Source organism: Anas acuta, chromosome 3, assembly GCF_963932015.1.
Source record: "Anas acuta chromosome 3, bAnaAcu1.1, whole genome shotgun sequence".
NCBI classification, from domain to species: domain Eukaryota; kingdom Metazoa; phylum Chordata; class Aves; order Anseriformes; family Anatidae; genus Anas; species Anas acuta.
The window spans coordinates 108,592,010-108,614,486 of NC_088981.1; the positions used below are offsets into that span (position 1 = coordinate 108,592,010).

Genomic DNA, 22,477 nt, shown 5'->3' on the forward strand with positions numbered 1-22,477 from the left:
CAAACAGAAAATCATATTTTTCTTAAGGAACCTGAATTGCCCTCCGGAGGTTTCTGTCTCTTGTGGGTTACACAGAGAGCCTGGCAGTGTTCAGGTGACAAACTAGGGTGGTGTTCTTGCTTTTAGTACCCAGCGTGTGTCAGGGCTACTTCTCTCTGAATATTTAAATGCAAAATGCTTCTCTCTCTCTTGAACCCAGAGAGTCTGATGGTGACATGCTGAGTGCAGGACTGAGCCCAGATGAGAGACCTGGACATCGTCCAGTGCAGGGCCACCCCCAACATTTATGAAGGGACTGGAGCACCTCCTCTGTGATGAGGGGCTGAGAGAGCTGGCACTGTTCATCCTGGAGAAGAGGAGACTGAGAGCATCTCACCAACGTCTAACAGTACCTGAAGGGAGGGTGCAGACAGAACCAGGCTTTGCTCAGTGGTGTCCAGTGCCAGGACAAGAGGAAATGGGCACAAACCGGAGCACAGGAGGGTCCCTCTGAACACCAGGCAGCACTTCTGTGCTGTGCAAGAGACTGAGCACTGGCACAAGCTGCTCAGAGGCTGTGGGGTCTCCTCCTTGGAGGAGGAAATGTGTCCCCTCCAGGAAGGACCTCATGGTCATCTCACATGCTCAATCTTGACTGTATCAAGCTGGGGTAAGATAAGATTAACAGATAAGTACATGTGAGATCAGCAGAGCCACCCACCCCAGATAGGGATGCACATGGCTGAAGCAGTGCTTCCAGGTGTCCTGGTCAGGTTTTTCCCATTTAGACAGCACCAGATGTCACCTCTAGCTCATGGCTGAGTCTGGGCCGGTCTCTGTGGGCATAATTTTAAGGCCAGAGAGGGTAGAGAGTGCATTTAAACTACATGGTAGACTCTGCTGAGAAACAACTAGATTTAAGCCATTTCTCTCAGTATTTCAGAAAAAGTAAATTTTTCTTCCTTTTCTCGATTTAGATGGCTGGAGGGTGCTACAGAGCAGTGCATTGGTGTCACTGCAGCTCACCAGCCCCAGCCTGCCCAGCAGCCTCATCTACTGAGCTTCTTGCACTGGCATGGGTGCAAGAAATATCATTCACCTCTGTGGTGCAGAAAACAAAGGAGATCTCAACAGGGCAGGAGCCAAATTGCCTGAAAAACAGTCGTTCCCTGTTCAAACATGCAGACTGCATCTATGCAAGGAGTCAAGCCAGCCAAGTATAAAGTCTTGAGAAAGGAAAAGGATCTGCATTAATCTTCATCTGTTAGTGAGAGAGCCTGCTTTCTTCCAAGCCAAAATTCAGCATTAATCAAATTGCTCACCTTCCTCCAGAGAAAACAAGTACACTGACAAACTGCACAGGATTTTGAATGCGAGTTGGCAGGCAGAACCTTGCACCATGCATGAAGAGGCCTGTGGTAACAGGCAGCTTCTCCATCTGGAACGAGGGCACAGGTAACACAAATGGAGGGGAGCCAAAACGGCCAAAACAAAGAGGAAACGGCAGCTCCTGTTGTGTCCTCAGTCCTCTTTCACCTCACCGAAATGCTCTGCAGGGAGCTGGTCATCTGTTCCAACACCCCTGCTTGAGCAGGGACACCTTGAGCTGCTTGCTCAGGGCCATCTCCAGGCACCTTTTGAAGGTCTCCAAGGAGGGAGACTCCACAACCACCGTGGGCCCATGCCCCATCACCCCCACGATAAAGAAGTGCTTACAGATGTCCAGATGGAGCTGATCTCCACCCTCTGAGCTTTTCCACTCAGCCAGTTTTCAGTCCACCTCACTGACTCCCCATCCAGCCCATATGTCAACAGCTGGTCTGCAAAGATCTTATGGGAGACAGTGTCAAAGGCCTTACCGAAGTCCAGGTAGACAATGTCTACGGCTCTCCCCTCATCCATCAGGGTTGGCCATCATAGAAGGATGGTCAAGCGTGACTTCCCCTTGATGAATCCATGTTGACCTCACCTGATGATTTTCCCATCCCCTGATTTTCCTGTCCTTCATTTGCCTGGAAGTAGTTTCCAGGATTAGCTGCTCCAACACCTTCCCAGGGATCAAGGTGAGACTGACCACTCTGTAGTTCCCCATGTCCTTCCTGAAGACAGAAGTGACATTTGCTCTCCTCCAGTCTTAGGGCGCTTTCTCCTCCTACTTTATGGGAAAATATGCCAGCCCTTGAAAAGATCTGGTAAAACAGTATCATGACTGAAGATACTCCATGTGAGAGAGGGTTTTTCTGGCCTGACCTTGCTGGCACAGATCATGCTTCAATATTTGCAAATACTTCATAGATAAAGGGTGCCTCAGGAACCAGGAACAGGATTATTTTGACTCCAGCATTCTGTGTTTCAGCTCCTTCCACGCGTTCACAACTAACATCTGGCATGCCTCTGCTCAGGCGATCTCACGGGCTATAAAATTTTGTGAGTGCAAAGACAGGGAAAAAGACATTGAAGTCCTGATGGGTGTCTCTTCCTAATGAGTCTCTTCTGGCGTGACACCGAGCTCGCAGCCGTCTCGATGGCTGGTCTGTGCACGAGGGCCCCGGCTCTGCAGTGAACTGTGTCAACCATTCCCCACTTGGCAGAGGAAATGCCTTGATACACATCTACACAGCAAATGAAGTAAGAACAACAAAGAAAAAAAGATAATTAGGGAAAGATATCCAATAGCAATGCAAATTAGCCCCCCTGTACAAAGACATTTATAGATCCAGGGATTTTGTGTACTTATTACTTCTACTAAATGTGACATATTGAAAGCTTCCCTTTGCCAAAAATGCTCTTTCACTCTTCCTCTTTGACCTCGCTTAGTTAGTCCATGAACAAAAGGCCAGATTACAGGAGAGATAAATACAATTTATGAAACACTTGGGACTGTTGCAAAGAAAAAAATAAAATGCTGCGTATAAAATCTTTGTGAAACATGCAATATTTTAACATGTTTTATTTTGCTGGAAGCTTTGAACAATTAATTGCCAGTAACATTCAAAAGTTCAGTGTTTCTCTCTATCAATTATCCCTTCTCCTGCGAGGAGCTTAACCACTCCTTCCATACCATCCTCGCTAGTACTCCTGTTTCCTCTCTGCATCAAAGCTTGCAGTACCTGCTGCCTGATCTAGGTGAAAGGAAGCACTAAATGTACTTTTTCTACAGGTTACAGACCAAAAAATAAGGGTTTTCTTGAAACAGGATGGGGTGATTGCCTGACGTGGAAGGTCTCTGGTGGGCCACCATGCAGCCGATGCAGTTCTGTCACCTACAACCATACCCAGGTGAAGCCCATGGGCAGTACAGCCCTTCAGCAGGAACTGATTTCTCACTGACTTCAAAAGCCAATGAAAGAGACTTTCCTCCATCTGTGGATATGGTCTCATCTCCTAAAACTGCCATTTGCTACTGCAGGGCCCCATGGATTTCATGAGGGACACCCCATTCCTACACCACCAATGTGTGAACTTAAGGAACTCCCCATCCCTCACTGAGGAGGCAATGTGACCTCCAAATAATGTGTGGCTGTCTCACGTCCCATCCCACAAGCCAACCAGCTCTTTCCAGCTCAAAATGTTGGAGACCAGCAGGCAGGATTTGATGATAAAGCTGAGGCCATGAGACCCTGGTGAGCACTGAGCAGGGTAAGGTCCAGCACATGGTGTGGCTTCGCAGGACATGCGGCATGACTGGGTCTGACATTTCTGGATGCAAGTGGAGACAACATCCTAAAACAGCCAAGGGCAATGCAATGTGCACAGAGTGCATCCCAAGGAACAGAGGCACATTCTGCCAGAAGGCCAGACGAATTTTCTCCCATGCGCAGTGGGCGCTGTGATGACTTCATTGCCATTTCTGCCTGCAGGAGATATGAGGCAACTCAGCGGAGCTGTATCCTCTCTCACTGCAAGCTAAATGATGTCAAGCCTAACCCCTGCTGCCAGAGGCTCACATCACACTTGGGCACTCGCTGCTGCTGAGGTGCTGTGTGATAACTTGCCAATCTGCACTCACGTGTTGGAGCTTCTACGTGGGTACATTGGGAGCAGCTCCATAAAAGTCAGTTCCTGCAGTACGAAGCATCAGCACTGAGCCCTCTGCACATTTGTCAGTGAGGCAGGGCCTGCCGGTCACATGCTGCTCAAAACTGGACAGAAAAAAAAAACAAAACACACTCAAGCCCGGTTGGCACTCACTGAAGTAAATGCTTCAAGCTGAGATTTATGGGAAATGGGCTGTGTAATGAGAAGCAGATCCTTCCCTCGGAGCTCACGTGCCACTAAACGGTTTTACCATCTTCCACACGTCCTTGCCAGTCATCTTTTTTCACTGTCAGCACATTTATTTTTTATTAACATCCTTTTAGGAAGTCATGTGTAGCTGGACTTTTTTTTAATTATTATTTAGAAAACATCTTCCTTGGGACTGAGTCAACGTAAAAAGTTTGTGCAGCATAACAAGAAAAAAAGACATTTATAAGAACTGCTGTACACTCACCACATGTTGCAACTTCCAGCAAACGTCCCAATAAAACTGCTGCCCCAGAGCCTGGGTCAGAGCCTTGGGCAGCAATGGCATGGTCAAGGCTACCACACAAGCCCAAAGAGATGGGCACCAGAAGGACTTTGGCCACTCTGCTGATGTGGTTGTTGGTCCCTGGCATGCGTCTGGCCCTGATCCCATGGGGTCCCCTTGTCTGTGAGCCAACCCACACCACAGATCCCTCCTGCAATGGCAGGGACCTCCTGTGCCAGCTGGTCTCAGGGCTGGGTGTCCTACAGTGGTTCATCTATGAGTAAGGTTGTAAGATGCTTCTTAATAAACTCCTGTTTATTAAGAAGTGTAGGAACTCTTGTGCCTACCTCATGATCTAAAATGATGTCTACTCCTCCAAACAGGGTCCAAGGCAGACTCAGAAGCTGCCTGTTACCAGGTATGGGCTGCTCCCACCAATATTAATAGCCTACCATTAGGTCATTTCCAACCCATCTCCTCTTGTTCTTTTCCTCCACAAGAATGTTGAAACCTTCTCAACATCCTGGGTTTCAACACGTCTCATTGGGTAATGCTGGTTTTAAATGCCAAGACCTGTCCATGAGCACGAGTGGGCATGTTCCAGGCCGGCAGAGAAATGCTAGGAGTAGCATACCCATGGAAAGAAGAGGTTAGGCTGCACTGCTGGAGGCTGAAAGAGAGCCTGGGGCAATCTGCATGCCAGGAGGCACCTTCTTACCCCAATCATGAGCCTTACAAGGCTGTCAGACCTTCCTGGATAGAGGCTGAGATGTGAAACTTTCTTTTCTGTTGCCCCATCAATCATTAGCCAATGCCTCTCTTTTGTGGAAATGAATTCCTTCACGGGACCAGGCAGCATTATAAGCTAACAGTCACTGTGGCCCTTGAGCAGGATGCTTGCTAGATCCGTGTGACTTTCCCACCAGATTAGAGCAGTTCTGAAGTTAGTGCAATGAAGAGCTTAAAACCTGGCACATCACTGATAACGGATGTTCCCCAAGTGAATGCAAATCTGTCACTCACTTTGCAGCCCCCCGGGGTCATGGACCAGAGATAATGCACAGAAGACAGCAGTGGAGGGGGAGGCAGCCCGTGTGGATGAGCCCATTATTCACTGCTGTTCACAGGGTTATTTTTAACCTCCTGTCTTCTCTAGGGGAACTCATTCACACAGCTTTTCTGAAAGGAAAAGATGGGCTTGATATTCTCCTTTCCCACCATGCTAGAACAACGTGGCAGGAGGAGAGGTGCCCAGCCCTTTGCAAAGGGATGTTAAGGCCAGGAAAGCTCCATTTCCAGAAACCAGGAGTGCAAACCTCTGCCTCACCTCCGCATTGCCAGCTGATGCATAGCCGAGCACAGCTGCATGGACCTCAGCAGCTGATCTACCACTGAGAATCCCATCCCAGAGCTTCAACAGCTGAATCCAGAGGCATTCAAGATTGATAGACCAAAGTCATAGAGCTTCAGAAGCCACCCTGAAAAAGCTCTTGATGTCTCCTGGCTTGATTAGCTCATAATGAATTCAAAATCTGGCCCAGCTCATTTCAGGACATGCATGCGCTCAGACCTATGAGGGTGATGCTGCCCACGCAGAGGTCATTTCACACAAGAGTCAGTGGCATCCCGTGCTTTTTTTCAGTCCTGCCATTCTATTGCTGGTGTTTGTTGAGGTTATGTGTAACTACATCCAAGATCAGGCCTGGGAGATGTTTTTGGCAAAGGGTTAGACATCCTGTGCCCATGGGGAAGGAGCTCTTTGCCATTAGCAAGGGGTAGCATGAGTCCAGGTGTCCTCTGGCAACTGAAAGGGATAAAAGTGAACACAGGGACAAGAGCACTCTTGATGTAGACACGAGGAATAATGGGACAACTGAGGTGCAAACTCTTTCCACATATCAGTGCCACCAGCAGCAGCCCAGCCCTGTGCTCCGAAACTGGGATGCTAGGGATGGGGGAAATGCATGGGGCTGCTGCCAAGGCCAGAGGCAAGTCCTGGGATTATTTCAATAAAAACACAACCCCGTGTTAGTGTGGCGAAGCTATGATGTGGTTATGTGGGATGTGGGGCAGCAAGCAGCAACCAGAAGGAGAAAACTCTTCTGCACTGGCTTCCCCACCACAACATGCAAGTTGGAGGTGTCACCACACAGCCCCGCAGCCCCCAGGACATGGTGCTGGTGGCACTGCTATCCCAGGGACGTGCTGGTGCTCCCTGGATGTTGGGTGCCTTCCATCGCCTGCTCAGTGCTTGGCCAAAGTCCACACATGGCCCAAGTCCAGCCGTGAAGCCGTGGGCTTTGTCAGCTTCTGGAGAAACTGCATCAGTCTCAGCCTGACCTTTCTCTTTTAAACGCTGGTGGAAGAGGAGTTACTCGGATTAGGGAGAAAATTGGCAGAATGCAGGAAAGCTTTCTGAAAGGTTTCAGTATCAACAGAAATTTCATCTTATTGAGGCAATTTCCTGACTCTTTTAATCTAATCCCTAAACCCAGCACTTTTATCCTGATGGGCAGGGAAACGTTTGAAAACCTGTGTGGTTCTCTGCTGTTAGCTGTTTCTGTGGGAAGGTGGAGGTTGGCTATAGGAGCAAATGAACAATTGTAATATCCAGTAAGTCTTTCCTTGCCATTTAATTGCATAATGCTACAAATCACACGAGTATTGTGTCTGTCCGTGTGGACTGCATGGGACTCTGGCTTTTCCCAGTCTCTGTAAGGGAGAAATATGTCAACACCAGGGAAAATCTGGGAACTGAGATACAGATCTGTCCTTTGTTCTCGAATTCACTACCAAACACTTAAATTAAATGTCCATTCCTCCTCTATGACTTATCGAAGCTGATGCCAAAGAATTGCTTGAGATACAAAAGCCCCATCGTAATCCCTTTAAGATCTAAATATTCATGGAGATTTTCTTTAAAAGCCGTCACAGGTTTCAGGTTCTCCTAAAGCTTCTGCCCATTTGCTTTATTTATTTTGCTGAGGAGTCAAGCTGGAGTCAGAAAGGGAATAGCCAGGTCTCAGTGCACCAGCTCGTGTCTACATGTGCTGGACAAGAGAAGGCAAGAAGGCAGGTCCCACGAGAAGACCTGGCCATCCCCAGCAAGACATCACCTCCAACGCCCATGAACCCTGTCAGCCCCTCTTATTGCCAGTCCCCAGCCACCGGGTGTTTTGTGGCTTATTGCTGGAAATCCCAGGGTGTCCAAAGCAGAGCATGGAGCACGCTTTCCTTTCAGTTGTTCCTGTAATCGTTTCCTTTGGTTTCTCACTATGTGCCTGCAAATCTCTTTCTTATAACAGGAATTGTGTTAGAAACCCTATCAAATCAAAGGAAGTGATATTCAAGGGAAAAGTGGCCACACTTTGCATTCAGTTCACAGGGAGACTTCCTGAGCTGCTCAGACCGTAGGCAGAACAGCCATGAAAGGAATAGAACAATTTGCATTCTGAAAGGAGTGAAAAAGCCCCCAAATCAGATAGGAAAAAGAAACTGATGTAATGCATGTGTTGTCCTTGGGCAGGAAAATCTCCTGAATCTGCTGCCCTACACAGAAGGATTTTCTTTCTGGGGAAATGGAGACAGTGCAGAAGATAGATAGATAGATAGATAGATAGATAGATAGATAGATAGATAGATAGATAGATAAACATGAGAGTCTTAGTAGGCTGTGATGCACAAAAAGTCTTAAGTGACTCCTGGGCTTTCCAAATACCATATAAAAGATGCAACTTCAGAGTTCAACTTTTGAAAACCTATCAGTTGCCTAATCCTGGCACATCTGATGTCTGCAGACTGCTCGGCCACTGAGATCCCCCTGGTCAGTGATTTTCCATGCATGGCTCACAGCCTCTGTGAGTTGGTCTACTTCTTTGAATTTTAGAGTGGTTACAAAGAACCAGGTCCACTGTCAGCAGGTTTGTTCTCATTGTACAGAGATGTGAGACATCCACCCTGAGGTCTGCAGATCAAGAAAACTAAATGTCACAGATTTAAGCACCAGCTTCTGGGCATGTCCAGAAATGCCTCATCCTTTTCCTGTGCTGAGAAGGATCAAAGCAAGGCTGGGGAGGATGAGACAAGACCCGTTTAGGTACCAGGTCAGGTACCCTGGTTTAAGTACCAGGTCAGTGGTTAGGAGCTCCTGGGAAAATATGCACAGCCATGTTTCCTTGTGGAGAGCAACCTGAGTCTTCTTCCTAAGGGGTAGATGCCCTAAGTGTCCAGACAGAACAGACTCTGGACAGGGATACAGAAATTTCTCCTCTAAAAGTTGTTTGATTTCCTATTCACCAGGACAGAGGGAAAGAAAGAGGGTATGAACAGTAAGGACTGCCTGGGAGTGGGGAGACCTGCTATGAACCCTGCTTCAGGGGCCAGCTGGTGTAAAATACACCTCCTTTCATTGTCTTAGAGGGGACTACAATCAGATACATGCCATCACGTCTGTCTCATGGAGACAAACTCATCTGCATGCACTCCACAGCCTAATGAATATTTACTTTTTCTGTGCATACAAAGACGTGAAATCCTTAGGAGATATTTATGTTTACGGGAAACATCAAATTCCAGAACTCTTTTTAGCACAGTGAATCAGGTTAAAATGAGGCAGAGGAGAGAAATGAACTTTGGTCTCCTGGGGCTGGAAATGTCTCACTAGCCAAGCAGTAAATGATTGTGAGAGCAGGAGAGGGGCTCTTGTCAGGGAGTGTAGGGATAGGACATGTAGCAATGGTTTTAAACCAAAAGAGGGAAGGTTTAGATTAGATGTAAGGAAGAAATTCTTTACTGTGAGGGTGGTGAAGCACTGGCACACATTGCCCAGAAAAGCTGTGGATGCCCCATCCCTGGAGGTGTTCGAGGGCAGGTTGAATGCGGCTTTGGGCAACCTGATCTAGTGGGTGGCATCCCTGCCCGTGGAACCAGTTGATCCCTTCCTTCTAAAGCATTCTGTGATTGTGCATCTTCCAGCCCTGCTGGGTGAAAGGAAGGGATAGGGAACAGAGGAGAAGGGAAGGATGAAGGCCTTGGGTCTCTTACTCACTTTTGTATACGATTTTTCTCAGAGTAGTGAGACCTGATGAATGGATTGAGTGCCCAGAATCAGATCCATTTTTCTTCTCCAGTTACATCAGTGGGACTATTAGAAATACAGTCCTTCCCTATAAATCTTATGTTGGTTGCATCCCCTGACCATTACTGCTGCAGGAACATCGCAGCCGCTCTGTGGCTTCCCCAGAGGCTCTGCTTTTACAAGCTGGACCCAGAGCCTCTGGGCTGAAAATTTGCTCAGGACAAATCGTCCCACGTCACCGTGTTCATGAGTAAGCTGTCCCCAGGCAGGTTGCAAGAGTGGTGTTCATTCAAACCAGGCAGATAAATAAGGAACTAGTGGCTGCTGCAGCAGATGAGCAAACCCTCAAAGAAGCACCCATGGCTCGTTAGTCATAAAAGCAGTGGGGAGAAGCAGGGGCACCCAGTGATGGAAGCACATGCCTTTAGCTTTTTCTAGCTGTGTCTCTGCTGGTGACACTCTACTGGTGTTAACTGTAACAGGTACTTTCAATCATCAAAATATTATCTTTCTCATCCAGTTTACAAAGCCAAAACCCAGCTCTGAAGGCCTGTACCCATGCAGGCCTCCCCGGCAGTGTCAGCAGAGGAAACCTGGGTGCATCTACTGAAGTGTTTTGCCTTGCATCAAGCGTGAGCTTTTGATAAGACTCCCCTTATTCTCCCCACCTACTGCTTCAGCTCACATCCAGCAGTGGACTCAGTGCTTTTTTTAATGTGGCTTTTGGATGAAGCAACCAGGTGTTGCCACCCTGGAGGGCACTTCTGAAGGGCCTTCACTCAACGCACCCCAAGGCAACCCCTGAGCACGCAGTCTGCATGGTGGGTCCCTGCCTTTCTCTCACCACCACCACTCCAACCGCACCGCCCAACCTATTTTGTCACCCACCTTCCTCCCAGATTTCCCTTTCCTTGTTGCACAATCCCAAATTTCAGGAGAACCCCATTCCCAAGCCCATCTCCCATCCCTCCTGGGGCAGCAGGAGCTGTTGCTGCAGGGCTGGGAGTGTCGGCTCACCCCGACCCCACGTAGGCCCTCAAGGCAGCTGGCAGGCAAAGCAGGGCTCCCCATCAGCTGCTGTTGGAACAAACTCTGCTGACAGATTTCCAAACTCCCGTTCCTGTTTGTGAAGGCAGGGCGGCGGTGCCGCTGCCAGGAGCGCCTCGCGTTGATTTGGTCGCTTAAGGCAGTGTTTCGGGATGGGTTGGGTTGGGTTTCTTTGCACGCACATGAAAATGGAATAATGGGCCAAGGGCTCCCTCTGTGTCCTCCGCTGGGCATAACTTCTGTGGTCCCAGCGTGGGAGCAGGGCAGGAACAGCCTGGCTGGGGGCACACGCTTGCCATTTGGCTTGGTGCCCATCTCCAGCTCACTTTGGAGGTACTCGAGGTGGTCACAGCACCCACCGCTATCTCTGCTTTCCTTGTGCTTCTCAAGGAGCACTGAGAGGTTTTATTTTGTCTAGAGCCATATGTGCACATCAGAAGAGATCCATTTTGGTGTGACAGGAGGCGTGAAGGGCTATTTGTGCCCTGTGCTCCTTTGGATAAATGGAGTTTAATCACTGTGTTCACTGTGCCTGGAGCTTCTGTACTAGGGCATGAAGACAAAAGGCAAGACCTTAATTTTACAAAACCAAAATTTTATGTAGGTGTAGGGCCCTTGGCATAACTTGTTAATGAAATGTTGTTGCATCATTGCAGAAAAATAGCTCTTAGGCTGCACAGGGTGACACTAAAATTCCCATTTGCAAAATCAAGGAATTCCTTTGGAGGAATGAAAGAGGTGGGGGCACCACTCTCCAGCCTCTATTTGCACAAGGATGTCAGAATGGTGCTTAATTTTGGTGGTGCAAATGCTGCAGTGCAAATCAGAGAGCTCGTCTCATTAAAATCCCACTAGCCAGCTGCATCTTCAGTTCTCTTTTATTATTTGTGAAATATTTGTCATCCAGGCTTTCCAAAATATTTGGAAATCCATGGAAGTCCATGAGAATGCAGGGGAGCAAAACATATTTTTTTCCTCCAGTTTCTCCCCTTTTGTTTTTTTCAGACATCCTTCACTTCTTGTTTGAAAGGAACCTGGACAGACGACAAACTCTGTGCAAGAGCAGGAAGAAAACACTCTTGTCAATATTTTCCCACCCCCTCCAGGTGAGCTTGAAGATCTGCAGAGCAAGAAGAGCCTCCCACAGCACAGCTCGGAAATGCCACCCATTTGTGCCATCACCTCACACAGATGCCACTTCCAGACTTGCAAGCAGCCTCTTCCCTTGTCACGCCCAGCTTTTCGGGTGTCCCCCCAGCATCAGGCTGGTGTGGGAGTGCTGGTGGGGTCAGCAGTACCCAAGGCAATGTGCCTGGCTTCAGATCCGACCCTGGCACATCACCTGCATGGCAGGCCGACGTCATGGCACTGCTGTGCTCTGCAGCTTGGTGCTGTAAATATTTAATGGTTTCACAGCCAGAGAACGTACGTTTTGTTTTTTTCCACTGGCGGGTGGTCCAGGAGCCTCCTGCTCTTCATGTGAGTCCTGAGGAGATGGCACTTGGCTCGCTTCCCCGTGCTGAAATGGGGTTAGCAATAACACCCCTCTGAGGACACAGCTCCACCAAGCAGCCAAGGTCCAGAGCAGGCCAGGAAATTGCTTCACTGCACAATTTTAGCACCCCCAAATTAAACTTGATTTAAACTGAATCATTTTCTACCAAAGGGTGTGTCTTCCTGGATGAACTTCTGCTTTTCAAAATGAAATTTTTGAAAGAAAAAAAAAAAAAAAAAAGCTGTCACAATTGTTCATGTCTCCTTTCTAGCTAGAATATAAAAAAAAAAAATTACAATTTTATAGTTTTAGAAAAAAATGTGAAGCTCCAAATGAAAACCTACCTCATTTTTTTCTTGTCAACATTTTATTTTATGTCTTTGGTTAGTAGTTTTTGTTTTTCTGTTTGAGATTTTGCCTTTCCATGGGCATTTGAAACTGAGATGTTTGCTGCAATCTTCAGATTTCCCTCAGGAGAGGTCCAAGGCCCCACCACTTCCACCTGCAGCTCTCGCAGCATTTACATGTATGAATTGCATTTTTAAAGGATTCCTGTGAAGAAGTACCTTTGCTGTGAGGTGAGCACACAGCAGATTGGGACAGGCCGTTGCTTACCCACAGGAGATGGCAATCCACACCTAGGACATAGTATGGCCACTCTGTTTTCCCTATGTTTGCTGCCATGAGCCTCCTCGCTTACCCACTGCCAGTACATTTTCTGTCTGTCTCATCTGCTAACAAATGACCCAAAGCACATGTGCAGGACGAGGCCCAAAATAATGCCCGTGGCACAGCTCCAGCCCATGGGTCCTGGCCTGGAATAGCCTCCTGGCAGCTGGCAGCTGGCAGCCTGCTCCGCTGATGGGAGACCCAGCACGACTTTTGGGGAGAAGGTCTGCTCAGGCAGGATCCATTTCACCCAAGTTTAGATGCCCACAGTCTGCAGCTGAGCTAGTTGGCCAGGGTCCCTTCTAGAGGCAAAAAGGCACTTCCAGAGGGGTATTTTGTCTCACCCCAGGTTAGCTGAAGGTCAGACGAAGCAGCCTAGAAGCACCAGTTGTTTCCACTGACTAAAAAGGGTTCTCAGCTGCTAGCTCCGTGATAGACAACCCCACCTCTGTGGTTTGGTTCCTTTGCCTAAATACGGACATCTAACATCTGCCTGGCCTGCAGCTGGCCCCAAAAGCCTTTCTCATACATCATGTGTCATATACCGCTCCAGATTGATCCCTGCTGGGTGCCAAGGCCCCTCGGGAGCTGGGCTTCAGCAGCTCCCAGGGAGAGTCAGGCCTAAGGAGGAGAGCTGAGGTGGGCAGGGGCCGGCTGCAGGCAGGCCCTGTCACTGGCAGTCACGTTCACAGGAAAATTCACAGAATTTCCTACAATGTTTCAGTTCTGGCAGCATGTACTCTACTTTATGACACCTTTTGTCATACAGATAAATTCAGGAAGGTTCTGGCTTCCCTTGTCTACTCCTAATTGCAAAGGAAAAAGGTACTTCCCTAAAACCCCAGTGACTTCTACATTGGTTTCCAAACACTTCGTTCAAGACACGGGATTATAAGGCCTTCTCTTCTACACAGTTATAAGAAAAAATCATATTAAAAGAAGAATTTTCCACAACTTCCTCATCTGAAGGCTGCTGAACTGTTTGAACTGAAACTTTCTTAATATTTCAACTGGAGCCAAATAACCGGGCAAGTGAAATGTTATCCTGAACAATTAAAATCTGGCAGCATTTAAGGAACTAAAACAAGTGTCCTATAAAGGAAATGGCTAGACATATTTAACTGCAGCAGGAATAACTTGCCACTTCATACTAATAACGGCCCTGTTCCTATCGGTTTAACCAGGTGCCAAATGGGACGACTGTCTCACCCGTGACGTGTAATCGATAAGGAGAGGGTAGCTGGTATCCAGTTACTAGAAACAGCTCAGATTCCAGCAAACTGTTTTTTATTCATGCTCTGAAACCTCATTTCTCACCCTCCCCATGAGTCCCTGCCCTAGCACACTGGTGACACAGTGCAGCGGTGCCAGGCAGCCCCACGGCCTTCACCCCGCCGTGCCTCCGTGGTGACCCAAAAGCTTCTGCCTTAAATCACCGACGTTGCTTTCTCTTGCTGGGAAGTGCACATAATTGCTCATTAGTCAGCATTCATTAATCTAACTACTTTCATAACTGTGCCTCTAAGAATTGGGACTGCTGTCAGGACATTGTTTTCCGGCTGCAACTGAATATTCAGAATATTCAGCACTGTGCCTGCTGCGGCTGATACCCTTTCCATTTTAGGCCTGGTTACACCCACGCCCATGCTGAAGGGGTAGCGATGTTTCTCTGTTAAGATGACAGCCCTGCTTCTGGGAAGCTATGCAAAACCTCCAAAAATATGTTTATACCTTTCAAAGACATGTTTATATCAACTAGTGTTTTTGTTGTTTTTGTTTTTGTTTTTTTTTTTTTTTTTTTAGGAAATTACAGTAGCTACAGTCTCAGCGACTAATCAAGGTGAAAACCAGGAAAACAAATTACTAACTTTTGTGCCTTTGGAGGCACCTCTTTTTCATTATTATTACTTTTTTATTTTTCTGGGAAAATTGATCACGAATTTGAAAAAAAGTTTCTTTTTAAAAACTTCCCTCTTGCAGCATTCTGATCCAAATCCAGCCAAAGCTTTATTCATACTGGTATATTCACGCTGTCACTGACTGAATGGTGACTATTTCAGGAATTGGAGACTGAATATGAAAGAGAAAGGTGACTTTTAAAGTAATTTAGAGTTTGACTCTATTTTGCTGACATAATAAAGAAAACAGTTAAGCTTTTCCACGTTTATATATAACGGTCATTCATTTCCTTCTTATATTTTATTCAAAAAAATAGGAGGAAACTCAGATTCTCACACCCTTAGTATTGGGAAAAGTCATTAGCGGTCCCAGCAAACATTGTTTTTTCTCACAAACATTGCTAGACATTTTTAAATGAAACAGGAATCCAGCCGGGAAAGAAATTCAGAATTGTAAGACTAAAATATCCTGCCCTTGTGCTCATTTTCTGTCCTTTTCATCTGTTACAATGTCACCAGGTCACGGGCTATTCTGCAGTCAAAGCACCTTCCTAAATTTCTAACAAAACACAGGAAAGGCAGGCAAAAAATTTTTGGAAATGTAATATTTCAGGTCATCCGTATGCATATCGCAAAAAAAAGCAAAAACAAATCCAAAAATCCCTTAACCCACAAGATTGTTTTGCTTGTATTCTTAGTTTAGCCTTGAGGTTTATGGCCAAGATAGGAAACCAGACAAATTTTTGGCTGGCTCTGCTGCAGAGTCCCCGGTTAACTGTGGGAAGACTAATAAGCCTCTCTGTTTTTTCCATGTTGTCATACATACTATATACATGTATATTATCAGACAGAGAGAAACACGCAGCTTATAATTGTCCCCAAAGTCTTGAATCCCAATCCCTGCTGAAGTGTCTAAGACAAATGACTATTGTTTTAGTGAAATGGCTCTTATTAAAATAGCTATGGAAAAGGCCAGGGAGGCAGCAGATCTCTGACACATGTAGAACACCCCTGCCCGTGGGCTGGGTGGCGCAGTGCTGTGATCACTTTGTCACTCTTGTCCAGCACATTTCCAAGTGTCCCTGCCCAACAGAGCCACCTTCACAGCCCAGCACGAGCTACCTGCTATCCTGGGATGTCATCCTGGTCTCTAGTGATTCCCTGTGCAGCTCCCAAGGGGGATCTCAGAAATGGGATGTTATTCAAACATGGCTCTGGGGAAGTGGTTCTACATTTTTTTTTCACTAAACCTAGAATTTTTGTCTTTCTCTTATCATCATAGGGCTGAGCCAAAAACTCTCTATCATTTTCTTTCACAGAGCTGGTAAATATACAGGTATTTGCAGGTCAGATGTGATGAAGAATGGAAAATGTTGAAAACAACAGAAATGTATTAAAAACAAAACAAAACAAAAAAAACACTAAATGCAAACATTGCAGATTTCATCTACAGTAATTACTGCCTTGAAGGTGAAGGCAGTCAATCTGCTAATGATTGCATTGAAAGGAAATGGGACAGCTCATGGCTGCTCTGCAAATCTGAGTGTGCTGCACAGACTTGCAAATGTGAGAAAACTTGAGCTGGTGAATCTAGTAAGTGCAACACATTTCAGAATAGCCTCGTTTCTCACTGTCCTCAGCCAAAAATTCTGCTCCGGACACAGCCATGCAAACACCCTGCTAACTGATCTAGCCTGGTCTGTGTGTTGCCAGCTTGGAAATGGGAGGCAGCAGCAGTCTCCTGTCACACCACTTAAGGAAATTTTTATTTCGTAGGATGTTCAACATCAATACTGCAGCAAGGTTGCACAGTGTGTAACCAACTATCCCCTGGGAGTCTGCTCAATCCAGTGCTAAAAAATCAGACACAAAAGCTTCAGCCAGTTTCTTAACTCCACAGGCAAATAAAGAGCCACTGGACTCTAGCTGTTTGCTGCTCACCAGGAGGGGAGAAATGAGGGCCTTTTGCCTTTCTCAGCCTCAGGGACTTTTGAACCCCTGTCTCCCATTTCTCCAGCAAACAGAAAGCAAGGCAGTGCTGGAAACATGCTTTATCTTCCCTGCCGAAACTGGAAAGGAACAGGACTCTTGGGAGAAGCAGATTTTATAACTCCACTAATAAGGACATCTCCTTGGGAGCAGGCGATGTGGGAGCTTGTTCTCTCTCCCTTCCCCTCCCACACAGTGTGACTCTGTTCCTTCAGTTCAGCCAATGTTTGCTTAATGCAAAACTCATTTACAGCCTGGAGAGCAGGGACAGCAGTGCTAAGCTCTCACATTAAGGGTACCGGATGGGTATTGTGAGATCCACTCCAGCATATGCATCCCGTGGCACACCTGAACCTTCCTGGGATTTTGCCCCTTCCTCTCTTTGCTCTATCAGTCCCATCTCTTCCTGCAAAGGTGGAAGGTAGCAGGGTATTGTCAGCTGGATTTGGGGCTCAGTTTACCACCAAATGTACACTGACGACATCAGCGTGCGTGGCAGCACAACAGGAGAGGTTTGCAAAGTGGAACAGCTGATGGTGAGCACCCACTGCCATCATCTACACATCTGAGGGGGAAGTTATTTCCACTTCTGGTTGGGTCCTCTGGCCCCAAGTGTCCAGCTGGCTCCATGGCAGCTCTGTGATGGGAACCAACACCCTGGAAATGCAGATCAGGAGACCAGCAATGAAAGCACTCCCCTGAGCTACAATGAGCCACTGATGAGGACGGCTTCAGATTTCTTTTTCATTATTCATGAAAAAGATGAATTTTCTACATCATCCCATGTAGAATTACTTTTTTTTTTTTTTTTTTTTTCTAGGTAAGGCATTACAACTATAATTAGCCAGCAGTCCTGGACACAAGAAATTCCTCCAAGGGACTGCACACAAGATTAAATATGCAAGCTATTAAAGGTCAAGACACAGGAAGACATAAGCAGGAAAATAAATTATAGTAGCCTGCAGATTTGATTGCATAAGGGGGGAAAGCACTGGGTACTTATGATTCTCAACATTCAAGGTAAATAAATGATAATTTTTGTTCACAAGAAAAGCTTGTTAACATACCCAGACACTATTAAGCTGAACCATTTCTATAAGCTCCTCTGAAGTGAAATCAGTGGCCTTAAACTATTATTACAAACAAAATAGTCTGAGAAGTTTGTGATCATTAGCACAAATCCCTTGGATAAACTTAAAAAGCACAGAGAAACTAGCAGAGAAATAAGGAAAGGTTTCAGTAAATACCCCAGGAATTTAGTAATTTTATTTTGTTTGTTTTTATGTTCATTTGAAAAACCATGGGGCTCGTCTCACCAAAGGACTATAAAACAAATTGTTCATTTCAACTTTACAGCCCCTGGTCCTTCAAGGGAAGTGAAAGCTCTGCAGCAGTGTGTGTAAATCAAGCAGATGCCTTCTTCCATCCTGTTCCTATTTCTCCCATTCTCAGTGGTGCTCTGCAAACCCATCGGGCTTGAACAGTGGTGCCACGTCCTATCCCTCTAGGTCTTCTCCAGAGCATCAGCATCACCAGCCTTCTAACGATCTGCGTGGGATCCTGACAGTCAGGATTGACTGCGTCTGACTCTGCCGGCAGACACAGGAAGCAACCCTTTGGTGACATAAACGGCACAGAACCATTGCCCTCGGCAGAGAACGGCTGAATCACGTTAGGGGAGTAATGAGTTTAAGAAGAAACTGACATATATATATACATATATATATGTGTATGTATATTTTACAAAAAAATAATAATAAAAAGATGATTTTTTTATAAATCATCCTGATCTGCCTGGGTGAGTGAAACTCCTACATGAAGATGGCACAATGACCTCAATGTTTCCCCATGGATTTCACAGTTTTAAACCTCCGTATTTAATAGTATGATTCCTAGGAACTGGAAAAACAATACACTGGAGGGTAACAAACCATGGTGGCTTTTAATGCAGCCGGGGTCAGTGGGTTATGTTTGTGTTTTGTGGTTGGTCAAACTCTGAGGCTCCTAAGCAGCTCACTGAAAAAGGGCATAACGTAACATTGATGGGCTATTTAGGGGTTATTCCACTGAACTTTGCTGGGGTTTTAGTGATGTTTTTTGTTGCTTAGTCACCCTTGAGGAATCTTTTACTTTTGACTTCCTAGGCAAATGATGATATCTACTAAGATTGCCTATAAAGCTGGGATATGGAGGAGCATTCAGGGATGTTTGAAATCTTCCTCTGATACCAATGAGACTTCAACTGCTCACCACATATCAAACGTGGCTTTCAAAAAAGTCACCCCAAAACTTCCACTGGCTTCAGGGATTCCCATGCACCAGTACAGGCTGGGGGCTGACCTCTTGGAGAGCAGCTCTGTGGAGAAGGACCTGGGAGTCTTGGTGGACAACAAGTTGACCATGAGCCAGCAGTGTGCCCTGGTGGCCAAGAAGGCCAATGGGATCCTGGGGGACATTAGGAAGAGCACTGCCAGCAGGTCAAGGGAGGTAATCCTCCCTCTTTAGGAGGCTTCACCTGCAGTGCTGTGTCCAGTTTTGGGCTCCCCAGTACAAGAGTAACATGGAGATACTGGAGAGAGTCCAGCAGAGGTCTACAAAGATGATTAGGGGACCAGAGCATCTCTTATGAGGAAAGGCTGAGACAGACTCACTCTGTATGAATTTTGGATTAGCCCAGTATGGTATTCTTCACAACAGCAAAAGCAGATGACTATTTATGAAAATATTTGTTTGTTCAATATTCTCCTTGCTTCCAGCAACTTGTAGCTCAAGATCTTCCCAAGAGCTGAGAGGCATCTTTAATAACCCTTGATAGATTCCTCTTCCATGAGCCTAGCCAGTATCTCCTTGACCCTGTATAAATTTTTAGCATCCATAACACCCTGGTATGAATAACGCTTAGTTCCTAAGTATCTATGACTAATCAATCCTTTAAGCAGCTTCATTGACTTCTGAACTCCCACAGCAGTACTTAATTTGACTATTAATTTAATTTACCATCACCACCTTTCACTGCTGGTATTTTTACTCAAAGCAGCGTACCCTACAGATGGTTTTCAAGAAATACAAGGCACTTGATTTCCCTTCATCTGAATTCCTCACGAGGTTCAATTTGTTTCACAGGAGTAGTATGCAGAAGGGTAAAAAGGAAGATCAGAAATATGACGAGGGCTAAACAACTGGATCTGAGGGGATTAAAGATGAACTAAGGAACCGGTACAATACAGAAAGCAACCGACTGACTACATTGAGTCCAGTTTTTAAAGTTACAATGTAAAGTGAGATTATAGATAACACCTCACAGTGAAAACCATCCCTCTTTGTGACTTAAGGGTTTAAAAGGTCACAAATAAGATAAGAAATGTGGTTGATGAGCATGCACACACACGCACACATGCACAAAGATTCTAGAATCCTCAGTCAGATTAGTGACAGTCACACATTTACATGAAGTATCAGTGCTCTTTTGTACTCTATATTAAATCTAATGACCACAGGGATCGGTCATTTAGAGTCTCTTTTCATTAGCTGTGGCCTAAGTGTCCCATGAGCATGCGGGGTTTTCAGGACCTTAAATCACGTGCTGACTTGCATATTTCACTGTAGCAAGCTCAGCAAAGATGCAGAAGTATCAGTTTCAATTAATACATTTTTTTTTTAGACCCAGCCCAAATTGCCCCTGACTAAACTAGACCTTAAGTGCTATGCGCAAATTAGCTTTCCTAAAAATTTAGCACAGAACTGATCTAAACAGATGATCCACAGTTCGTCTGTGAAATACCCAAATTGGCGAAATCAGCATTTTAACTGTGACCTAAATAATGAAGTACATGGTGTTATATGTTAATTAGTGCTGTACCACACAGGCAGAAGAAGGTTATGCAAAACAAGAAACAGCTTCTAAAGCAGTAGAGATACCTATTACACGTTCTAATCACTAAAGAAAACATCTTTTGTAAGGGTTTAATTTTAACGCTACTGCTTTTCAAATCTTCTGATGAGCTAGCTATTATTAATGTCGAAAGGTGATGCCTGTCAGCCAAGAACTACATTAGAGTCCATAATTGAATTTCAAGAGTTGTCAAGAGGAGGCTAATAAAATAGCTGCTACTAGGAGTGATGTATGCAGAAAAAAAAAAAAAAAAAAAAAAGCTCTGGTCTGGCAGGATGCAAAGTATGTTGTGTGGTTTCCTGATGTCATTTCAAATAATATGTTCAATTTTTCTGGGCTGCATTTGCCTGACATTCTTCTCTTGTACAATAATGATTCATTATATATAATTTATTCAAGGACTGTAACTCACCTCTAAGTGCCTATAAATATTACTGGAGCTAGACATTTGCATTGTAAAACAAATGTGTAACAGTGGGATTTATGAAGGATCCTTTTACGTTAGTGCCTTGACAGAAAAGATAGATTTTTCTGAAGTAAAACAGACCTTTAAATAATCTTAAAAATCTACCACAGGAAACAATTAACAACTCTTCCTTCCCCATGTTGTCTAGGTATTTTGAAAATTTTGGGGGAAGGCTGAGGGCAAAGTATTCCTTGGCTGTTTTAAAGGGATAGAGCTATGGTGCTGTTACATCAGTATTACTGGGAATGTTCCCATGGTTTAATGGTAATATATAACATCCACTCTCCTGCTTGAGCAGTTTCTGAGCAGAGCTCTTAGAGGTGGTGGAAGGCAGACAGATGCCATTGCTGTGAGGAAAGGTTAAGGGGAAACATAGTCCCAGCTGGAACAAAGGCTACACAGTGTTGCCACACCAAGTGGTGTTAATAAAAGGTTGTGGGACGCTGACATCCTTTATTCCTTCTGGTAATTGGTATGTGAATATGTAGCAGTTCTAAAAAGGGGAGAAATCCGATGTGAGATGGCAGCATTCAGCTGGGACACACCAAGTCGTGAGAAGCTGGTGCCATAGTGATGTCCTGACCTGTCTTGCTGCCTCCCTCAGAGGGCAGAGTTCTCAGTCTAGAAATGAGGCTGAGAAGCATATATTTTGTTCTCTTTCTGTGCTGAAGAGAGTTAGAAGTTACGAGATTAAGTAGCAATTAGGAACAGTTATGTCAGACAGTAAGAAAACCTTTCACTCCCATGGAGTGACATCTCTAGCACTGCTGTCCAGACAAACTATTAAAGGCAGGTTAGAAAAACGCCTATGAGAGATAACATCTGAGCACAATTACTGCCACCAAGAGAATAATATGGTGCCCAATAATATGGTATCTCTCCATCCTGTGTTCAGCCACCACATCCTGCTCTGGCATCTGCCAGCTCTTGCACCAAGAACACCTTGTCCTGGACAGCAAGAACAGCCAGCAGCAGGACACAGGCCAGATGCTCCTGCTTAGGGCAAGGAGGTGGACAAACTCGTCTTCACAGCCCCTGCCAGCTCTGATCCTCTATTGTTTTGCTAATTTACTTCAAGAAATCTTAAGAGTTTTCCAGTGTTGTGTACTAAGGGTAAAGATCTTCACTCAGTCTGCTGGTCGTTAAATCCATGACCCTTAATGTGGTAGTTTTAGTGGTGTCCAGGCCATGTGCCAGGCTGTAAGCCAAAACCACAGACATACAAGCAGCTGTCTGAGCAGTGCTGCATGCAGTAGAGATCAGCATTCCACAGCCCTCAGTTAAATATACAACATATAGTTCATGAATATAAGTTCATGACATCAGGTAGTACAGCAGGAAGGCTCAACAGTTCAGCTCTCATCTGCTGTTCTCTGCAAGGTCTCTGGGAAGTCATTTATTTTTTCCTCAGTGCCTTCTGCAGGATGGGATAAACAAGCTTCCTAATTGCGCCAG

At 45.7% G+C, this 22,477-nt stretch overlaps 1 protein-coding gene and 1 long non-coding RNA gene across 3 annotated transcripts in view; one reads left to right on the forward strand and one right to left on the reverse strand.

Annotated features, from left to right (window-relative positions):
- LOC137854818 (uncharacterized) overlaps positions 1-1,113 on the forward strand; it is a 55,861-nt gene extending 54,748 nt beyond the window's left edge. Inside the window, exon 7 of one of the 2 annotated variants that reach the window (XR_011095408.1) lies at positions 957-1,113. This is a non-coding gene — a long non-coding RNA (uncharacterized lncRNA). The remainder of the gene's footprint in view (positions 1-956) is intronic. The other variant, XR_011095410.1, reaches the window with a different exon arrangement.
- The window catches only part of HS1BP3 (HCLS1 binding protein 3), a 72,336-nt gene continuing 50,972 nt past the window's right edge, over positions 1,114-22,477 (reverse strand). The window contains exon 7 of the mRNA XM_068678705.1: positions 1,114-2,591. Within this exon, the coding sequence (XP_068534806.1) occupies positions 2,549-2,591 (43 nt within the window). The 3' untranslated portion in view covers positions 1,114-2,548. The remainder of the gene's footprint in view (positions 2,592-22,477) is intronic.